Source organism: Poecilia latipinna, unplaced genomic scaffold, assembly GCF_001443285.1.
Source record: "Poecilia latipinna isolate Pla-1442-1.1 unplaced genomic scaffold, P_latipinna-1.0 Scaffold2337, whole genome shotgun sequence".
Classification (NCBI taxonomy): domain Eukaryota; kingdom Metazoa; phylum Chordata; class Actinopteri; order Cyprinodontiformes; family Poeciliidae; genus Poecilia; species Poecilia latipinna.
The window spans coordinates 13142-22735 of NW_015114953.1; the positions used below are offsets into that span (position 1 = coordinate 13142).

A 9594-nucleotide genomic window follows, 5' to 3' on the forward strand; every position below is an offset into this window, starting at 1 on the left:
TCTTTACTTCCATACATTTTTTAAGCAATTATTTATTGGAAGACTGTATAGATTTATCGGTAAACATCAACTCTCTCTGAGAGTCAATATGGATTTAGGTCACAAAGATCCACAGCAATAATATTAGAAATCAGCAGGTTGTTCGACAAAAAGACATTTATTCATTTCAAAAACAAAGTTTTTGATACAATTTATCATGACATATTATTCAAGAACTTTAGCCTAGCGCTTTAGTATAAGAGGAGAAGTTCTATATTGAATGAAAAGCTCAACAAAAGGAAACAATTTGTTCAAATGAAGTGGGTGACTTATTGTCATCATGATTGGACAATGTTTATGGTGGCCTGCAGGGGTCAGTATTGAGACCAACACTGTTTATCTTCTGTACAAGAACTGATATTTGTGAGGCTTCAAAAATGATGAACTGACTAAGTGGTTTAATATTAATACATTTTTTAATTTAAATAAAATCATATTTATGTGATTTGGGAGTCATAAAAGTAATAGAGAATTACAAATTATAGATAATGTGAATGTGGAGAAAGTTACTTAGATTATAATTTTTGGGAATGTTGATGTATTGAAGTTTGGGGCAACACTTTGACCATTACACCCAAATCAGAAAATAGCCATCAGAATGGTTCACAAGGGTTTTCTGACCAAACTAATAGTTTACTTATCATTTCCTGTCTTCAGTCACTGCCAGATTAGATAGAATTTCAAGTATTGCAGCTGATGTATGAAGCTAAATTCCTTAGCACATAATATTCAAAAGTCTTTGACTGATAGAGTGGGGATACGGTTATGTGTATATTGTTTAAATTTTGACTTTGAAGCATTTTTGACTCAGAGGGTGCAGAGGAAAAAGATTATTTATGTTAATAACCATAAACCAGGTGAAGGATTGTGATTAAACAAATTCTACTTCTTCATGCTCCTTTACAGACACATTCTCTAAAATATGTGGAGTATTTGTGTCTGTTTATTTTTACAACTACATATAATGAGTATTTCCTGTCTATATAACTTATTAATTTGTATTTATGTTGCATTAATTGATAAACATATAATAAGATTTATTCAAACAGAGGAATACAGAATGTAAGCAGCTTTGATCCTGGTGGAATGCATCACATAATTCATTCATTCATTCATTCATTCATTCATTCATTCATCTTGCGTCAATGAAAAGCATTTAATTAAAAGTGACAAAAAGGATCAACAGATTGAGAGAAGCAGATTCTCTTAAGGTTTGACATGATTATGTAAAAATCTAAAACTCAGTGTTTCATATTTAACAAGGAATCATTATTTTTTCTTCACTTGAGCGTAGAGACGCTCTGGACCCTCTGGACTCTCTGGACCCTCTGGACCCTCTGGACTCTCTGGACCTTCTGGACTCTCTGGACCCTCTGGACTCTCTGGACTCTCTGGACCCTCTGGACCCTCTGGACCCTCTGGACTCTCTGTGGTCTGTGCTGAAGAGTTTTCCGCCGTTGGCACTTTGACCTGAGCGTACACCGTCTCCTGCTCTTCACTCTTCTGCACTGGCAGAGAGGAAGCTTCAGGTGTCTTTTTGATGAAGCTAATTTCCCCATAATTAACTTCCCCTTCTGTTTTGCTGCCTTCTGACATCTGAGCATCATCATCAAAGCCTGTTTGACTCTGTGGGACAAATAAAATGTGTGTTATTCATGGTCATAAACATGACAGCTCACTGCAGTGCTGCATGCAGAAGATGAACGTTTCCTCACCTCAGTCTGTTGTAGATTTGAATGTTTGGACTTAAAACACCTGGAAGACATTAGATTGCAGAAGATTTCTACTGTGTTTCAGGTGATTAACTTGACTTTATGTGAAGCAAACATTAGAAGGTAAACATCAGTTTAGTCACATCAGATTAAATCCTGGTCAAGTTCAGCAATAATTGAAAGACAAACAAGAGGAAATTTTCAGGGATAAAGTTTCAGGTATAAACAAAGTGGATATTAATGGTTTAATATCTACTAAATATAACTAAAAAAAGTTACTTTTTCTTCAAGGTATTAATTTGACACCACATTGGTTATACATTTGTAATATCAGAAATAATTAGTCTAGATAACCAACACGATAATAACCATGGCAACACAGAAAATGAGACAAGTCATCTGAAGCTAAGTATTTTTCACAAATTATCTGTGAACATTCTTCACTTATAAATGACGTTATTTTAATTTTGATTTAATTATCTCTTGAAATTGACATTTTCATTTGCTCAAAAACATGACACACAAAATGTAATTTATTGCAAAAGTCCACTTCAGTGAGATTGGAGTGACTTTCTTATCAATCTAGTTGTGAAGGAAAAACATTTTCTGACATTGCTGAGACTAGGAGGTGAAATCATAGAGGATGTTATTATGATGTTTGTCCATTAGGCTGCAGTGTTTCACAGCTGTTACATCAGTTTCATTCCAATTTTTTCTCCAATTTGTTTAACATTCTGGGATGTTCTTTACATTTTTATTAATCTCAATACTTATCTAAAGTCTGATGTTGCCTGGATCAAACATTCAGCATGAAGAGAGTGGAAAACATATAAAGCAATGCAGAAAATGATAGACTGTGCAGCTTAAATCTTCTGAAAACCTTTGTAATCAGAAACACACCAATTAGAAAGAAATTGCAAAACTGAATCAAAAAACAACCATAAAGATATAAAATATAGATAGAAAATTATCCCTGAGTATCGAAACTTTCCGCAGATGCTGATATGAAAAGAAGCTGTCTGCAAGAAATCATTTCACTGAAAAAATGGAATTACCTGACAAGTGTACAAAGGACACATTGAAAGGCCTAAATAGAAATGGACGGTTGTTCTTTTATAATCCAGGTTTCTGTCAGCATGTTGGACGACCCTCAAACTCTTAATTCAAGCTACAGGATACTGATGGCTGAATTAAGTAAGACATTATCATATAGCTATGCTTCTGACATGATAGTGTTGGGCCTATTTATCACAAACCAGGGGTCAATGATCAGGTTGAACATAAAAAGCTACTGGAATAGGTCATGTCTTCTTGTGAAATGGCTGAAATCGACAAGAAAATAACTCAAAACTCACCAGTAGGAGAGCAGCATCTCTCTTACTGAGAGCCAGACCAACAACATAAATATGATGAAGATGCCGACCTAATCTGTTAAGTCTGACACAAAACTTGTGGGATAACATCACCAATGCTTTATAAAAGACAGAACCGAGAGGCGCTGAGAAACTACTGAAGGCTTTTTCTGTGGCATCATAATATGACCAACTCTCTTCAACACAGATGTGAAGCAGGTCTACTGAAACCTAATCATTTCACTTCGCTCTGCAAACAGCATTCAACATTCTCATTTTAATGGTGATACTCACCAAAAAGACACACCAAGGCAAACAATAACGAGGACGGCCATTGATATTCCCACTGCGATTGCCACTGTCTCAAAGTGTCTGTTGGCTTTTTGATAAGCAAATAAAACAGTCACAAAAAACTTAATAGCTTATGCTAGAAGTGTAAATTTGAACATTTAGGTAAGATTCAGTGGAGATAAAACATTTACCATTAACATTGACAAGGATCACAGAGGATTTTTGTTGACCCAGATCATTTGAAGCCACACAGTGAAACTCTCCTCCCTCTGTAGCATTGAAGTTGTAAACCTGGTCCACAGACACATTAGTGGCTCCATCATTGCTGTTCCTGAACCAGGTGAATCTGGGTGGAGGTTTGGCTCTGCTGGAGCAGCTCAGCTCCACCCAGCTACCTGCTGACACCAAATCTGATGAACTGATGGATGCTGAGGTGTTTCTAGGAGCATCTGAGGAAAATGAGACACATGAACTGTATGGATCACAAACAGCTGAACCATGACATGCTGACAGGATCACTTACATGAAACACTGAGAGTCACTTCTGTCCCTGCTGTCTTGCTTCCACCAATCACAGGATATCTGGCAGAACAGCTGATGTTGTATCCATCATGTGTGTCTGACAGAGTGATGTTCTCCTGGATTTTAATTGTAAAGGTTCCATTTGTGTTTTTCTCTGTTTGTCTGAGAGAGTCTTGTTGGAGAGTCCAGGTGAGTTCAGGAGGTGAGTGTGGACAGGGAGTGAGAGCTGAGCAGGTTACAGTGACAGACTGATGCTCCTTCAGGTCAGAGGGAACATTAATGCTGGGACTCCAAGGAGAATCTGGGGCATAAAATATGAAACATATTATCAGTGTGAGGAAGAACCAGTTTACATAAACATCAAGTATAGTTTTAAAATGTGAATGTTTTACATCATTAATGTTAGACTATTTTAACCTTTGAAAAATAACATTTTTCATGTCATTTGCAATATTATTATACTGATGAAAAACCAAATTACATCTAAAATCCAGGCATTAACCACGAGTAGCTGCTTTTCCATTACAAATGTTCGAAAAACATTTAAACCTCAGTTAATGTCAAAACAACACAAGTCCATAATCGCAGTGCTTTTATTTTGCAGTTTGTGAAATACACTAATTTGAATAACCATAACCTCTATCTTGATCTCTTCTTTGTTTTTAAAGCCTCATTGAGACTTAACAGCTCAGTCTTTGTCTCCTCTAACCATAAATCATTTCTTTGAAAAATATTTGACCTATTATTGGCTTTACATACAAGATTTATAGTTTAGAAAAGTTATTTTGTTTTTATCAACACTGCATTAATCTATTTCGATTTGAAACTTGCATCACTGTGAACAATAACACCATGTTTCTGACAGGATTATACTTTGACAGTTGCAGGATCGATCTTAAAACATCCTTATTTATGTCATCAGAGCTGTTCAGTCTGTTTAAAGCTTTATTACAGCTGAGTGGATTACAAACATTGATCTTTAATATACATCATCATATCTACCATGTTTGATAACAGCAGTGGTCAAATATCAATTGTAATTTCAAAACCATCTAAAAATAATTGTATCCATTTGTGGATCAGAGAAAAACTGCATTCAATTTAAACCTGTGCTCTCAATGCTTGTTTTTCAAATCATTGCAGGAGAAAGATGGAAATCCAGCTTTGAAAAAAGAGCAAATTATAGGTAATAGATAACAAAAATCCAAAGATGGGGTCTGATCAGAATGTGTTCACATTTTTAAAATCACTACTTCTAATGTTATTGATCTACGTTTCTAATGTCAGACACTTTAAGAATCAGACATGATTTGAAACAAGAAGTAACAACATTTACCTTTAATACTAACACAGATCCTTGATGATGTTTCATTTCCCAGATTGTTTTTGGCCACACAGTAAAACTCTCCTTCCTCAGTGACATTGAAGTTGTAATTCTGTATTTCAGACACTTTTATGCCATTCCTGAACCAGGTGAATCTGGGTGGAGGTTTGGCTCTGCTGGAGCAGCTCAGCTCCACCCAGCTACCTGCTGACACCAAACCTGATGGACTGATGGATGCTGAAGTGTTTCTAGGAGCATCTGAGGAAAATGAGACACATGAACTTCATTGATCACAAACAGCTGAACCATGACCTGCTGACAGGATCACTTACATGAGACACTGAGAGTCATTTCTGTCTCTGCTGTCTTGTTTCCTCCAATCACAGGATATCTGGCAGAACATCTGATGTTGTATCCATCATGTGTGTCTGACAGAGTGATGGTCTCCTGGATTTTAGTTGTAAAGGTTCCATCTGTGTTTTTCTCTGTTTGTCTGAGAGAGGCTTGTTGGAGATTCCAGGCGGGATCAGGAGGTGAGTGTGGACAGGGAGTGAAAGCTGAGCAGGTTACAGTGACAGACTGATGCTCCTTCAGGTCAGAGGGAACATTAATGCTGGGACTCTGGGGAGAATCTGGAAGTTAAATTAGATTTAAATCACATTCATTGTACAAAATAAAGATTTGCTTGAATGTGCTCCAAAACTGTTCAATTGTTCCAAGCAAAAGAACTATGACGTCTATATCTGCAACACCCTGAGTCAATATTTCTTAAAGTTAACTGATACTTTCTGGCCTTACATTAATAAAATAATAAATATTTGGAGCATATCTTAATATATTTCCAGAAAAGCTTAATGTAAACATTAAAATGCCACAAACTAATGAATTAAGGATCAAACTGGTCAGCTCTTCTTGCAGTGGCTATAAAAGCATATTGTGACAGAAGGTTTTAAAAGCTACAATTTAAAAAGATTAAATATACTTGTAGTACGCAAGCTTAACAATATAACCAGAACATCTTCATATAATGTCATTATATGGTGAAAATGTTCTTACCTTTAACTTTTATTTGAAGAGGATCAGCACAAGCTGTTCCCTTGTAGTCACCGTTCTCAACTCTGAAGTAATATTTGTCTGCATGACTTGTTTGTAGATCAGGAAACAGAGTGGTGCAGTTTTTCTCTTTCAGGTTTCCAGTCATATTCAGTGAATATTTGTTAATTGACCCACTGCTGTTGAAAATAATGATGCTTGGATTGGCCCCAAAATTTACACCACCTTTCAACCAAACTCCATAGATAGTTTTACTGCTGTCATATCTAGGATCCTCTGTTTCATAGGTACATGGGATTTGCAAACAAGATCCAGTCAGAGCTTCTGTGATATTTGGTGTAATGATGTTGAGGGCTGGTGTTAGATCACCACAGGAATTAGCCAAAGCACCTGAAAACCAGACCAATAATGAACATAAAGATGAAAATCTGCCTGCAGAGAAAGTTCATGATCTATAAACTCCAGTTCAGCTGCAGCTTCTGTCGTGTGGAGACTACAGACAACATGATCAAATATTTTAGACTTGAAGTGATTTACATGAACTCTACCAATGAAAGGAAGTGAATAAAAATCTCACCTGGAAGAAAGAAGACACTCAGTAACATGTTGACTGTCAGCATGTTCTCAGTCAGACTCTGATAGACCTTCATCTGTCAAACTGGAGAAGGTTTCAGAAACAGAAACATTTCAGTTTCTAATCAAAGACATTTTTCAATAAAGCTTTCAGGGAATTAAAACTGATTTACTAGAAAGTAGTCAGGAACATACATTTCCTACTGTGTTACAAAACAATCACATACAACCAATATACATCTTTATGTATAAGTTACATAACATATCCAAAATAGAGTAAAAATAATGACACCGAATTCAACTATTTTAATGACAAGAAGTTAGTTTTCTGTTTTAAAAGTTGCAAAATATGTAAACTTCATAAAATGTTCTTACCTGGTCAATCACCAGCTGTATAAAGGCTGTAAATTTCAGTCGATGAGCAAAGATCTAAAAAGCTCCTGCTCTAGTCGATGTATGAAATCCTGTAACCTGAGTCATTCTTCCTCTTTGTAAAAGAGGATGTTGGCTACAGAATTTGCTTTTCTGGTGTGATTAACTGAATATGTCCATAAACTACCTCAGTGATGTCCACTATGTGTAGAATAACAGTTCTGGTTTGTGGATGAGGAACAGGTCAGGGATTTTATGAAGAAGACTAGATTTTTTTAGTTTTCACAAGTTTAGTTGTTTACAGTGTTTATTATAAAATATATTTAAAAAAATTACAGTTAGGTAAAACATAATTGACATTTTCCTTCAGTCATTTTTCTTTATTATCCAGCACCATAATACAATAATTATTCCTGAAAAGTTAGGATTTTAATGAATTGGCAATCAACAGTAATGTTGATTTACTGCTGAAAAACTAATGAAAAATAACCAGAACTTAATGATGGTCCTGCAGCTGAGAAAGATTAATACGGTCATGACTTTAATGATCCACTGAGCTTTTGTTTCAGTTTGTAGTTTTTTTGTTGTTGTTGTTGTTTTTGTTTGTTTTCAGAGTTTCTTTGTTGTTTATCCATCATCACATCTTTCCATAATTCTCTTCATTTCTCTCTGGGCATTATTCTTATTCCTTTGCATTTAGTGTTTCAGTTTATTGCTGTGATCTTTTCAGTGTTGTTTTCCTCTTGATGTGGAGTTTCTTTGAGTGTCTCATTGTGTTCATCATCAGCAGTAACAGGAACACTGATCAACATTTTTGATCTTCATTTGCTTGATGATTATAAATGACGGCATTTGACAAAACTGAATATTTATTGTTTGTTTCACAATTGATTGCAGTATGATATGTTTTATGATTTAAAATACTTTGAACTGTCTTGCTGCTGAAATGTCCTTTGCAAGTCAACTTTACTTGATCACGTCTCTCCTTTTGTTTTCCTGTTGTTTTCTGCCACAGCTGTTCTACATCACCTCTGATTAGTTCCTTGTTTTCCACTTCTGCCTCAGTATTTAAGCTGTTTTTTGTTTTTGTTCACTGTCAGATTCTTCCATCATACCTCATTTTGACAACATTGTATATTTGTTAATATGCACTGTCCCATTTGAATAATTAAACTCAATTAAATCAATCATGACTCTGGCTCTTACCAGCTTCATCAGAAAATTAAGCACCAATGATCAGTTTTATTTATTGTTTCAAAGAATCTTTACAGAAAGTGATAAAGCTAATGAATTACATCTTAAGTGCAAATTTAAAAAAAGAAAGAAAAGACATGGAAAAAAACACCAAAAATGCAAAAAGAGAACATATGCAGCAAGAACAAAAACAAGAAGTGTTCAGAACTACGCACAACAAATTCTGAAACCTGTCACAGATAAGTGATGAAAGCATTATGTCCTGTTACACAAGAGTACTAAACTTCATTCTGCATGTATTACATCAACACCTTTATGAAAGCATGATGAAGAAATCATCCTGTGTCCACACCTTTTAGCTATTGCTGTAACTGCAACAATACTTTGTACAACATCCGACACAGAATTTTCCGTTCAGGGAAATGTGAGAATTAAAAACCTTAGGCAAAGAGTAAAGCTTTTCAACCTCACATTATGGTATATATCACATTAATGTTTTTGCTGACAGTAAAAACATGGAGTGCAATTATTAAAACTAACTTTTAAAAACAACCCACTTCTATTCATAAGCAGAAATTTTACATTCAGCAGGACTTCTGCTTCACACATACATCCTCTTTATTTTGTAAAAATTTCAGATCTCTTTTATAACTCAGTGATCCACCAAAGGATTAGTATTTACTTCATTAGTATCACACTTCATTGCCAAAAAAAAGATAATAATAATAATAATAATAATAAGGGATTTCTAAACCAAAATAAATGGTGACATGATGGACTGGTGACGCGTCCACAGTGTATCCAGCATTTCACCAACTGCCTTTGCAGATAGAAATAAGCTTCTTGAAACACAGACATTAATTATTGGACAGATAAACTGGGTAGATAGAAATGAATGCTCTCTCTGAAAAAAGCCTTGGCATCTTTGCATCTTCCTGGTCTCCTTGTGGCTCATGATGCTGTAGTCGCCATCACACTGTTGACATAGGTTGGTTCTTCTGTTTCCTGTAGACAGAAAAAACAAAATGTATTTTACAGTAGTACTTGAGCTCAAACTGTTTCAGAGGAAATAAAGGTTGGTCTCTTTATTTTCAGTCTCACTGGATTCCCAACTAAAATCACAAGATATTATATGTGTCCTTTAATGAGATGCTAAGTTGTA

The 9594-nt window shown here is 35.3% G+C and overlaps 1 protein-coding gene across 1 annotated transcript; it reads right to left on the minus strand.

Annotated features, from left to right (window-relative positions):
- Positions 1–209: 209 nt before the first annotated feature.
- On the minus strand, positions 210–6898 carry LOC106937401 (myelin-associated glycoprotein-like). Its single transcript, XM_015018901.1, has 9 exons — positions 6871–6898; positions 6297–6683; positions 5573–5872; positions 5253–5498; positions 3918–4217; positions 3586–3843; positions 3398–3482; positions 1755–1794; positions 210–1665 (listed from the first exon to the last, which is right to left on the minus strand). Exons 1-9 carry the CDS (start codon positions 6896–6898, stop codon positions 1309–1311), a joined length of 2001 nt encoding a protein of 666 aa, XP_014874387.1. The 3' UTR covers positions 210–1308.
- Positions 6899–9594: the final 2696 nt, after the last annotated feature.

Bases quoted from the DNA above. Each gene is read 5' to 3' on its own strand.
- LOC106937401 (XM_015018901.1), bottom strand. From the start codon at position 6,898: ATGTTACTGAGTGTCTTCTTTCTTCCAG. The intron at 5,873-6,296 runs GTAAGAACATTT...TTTAACTTCCAG, and splicing joins TCTTCAAATAAAAGTTAAAG to ATTCTCCCCAGAGTCCCAGC. The intron at 3,844-3,917 runs GTAAGTGATCCT...CATTTTCCTCAG, and splicing joins AGTGACTCTCAGTGTTTCAT to ATGCTCCTAGAAACACCTCA.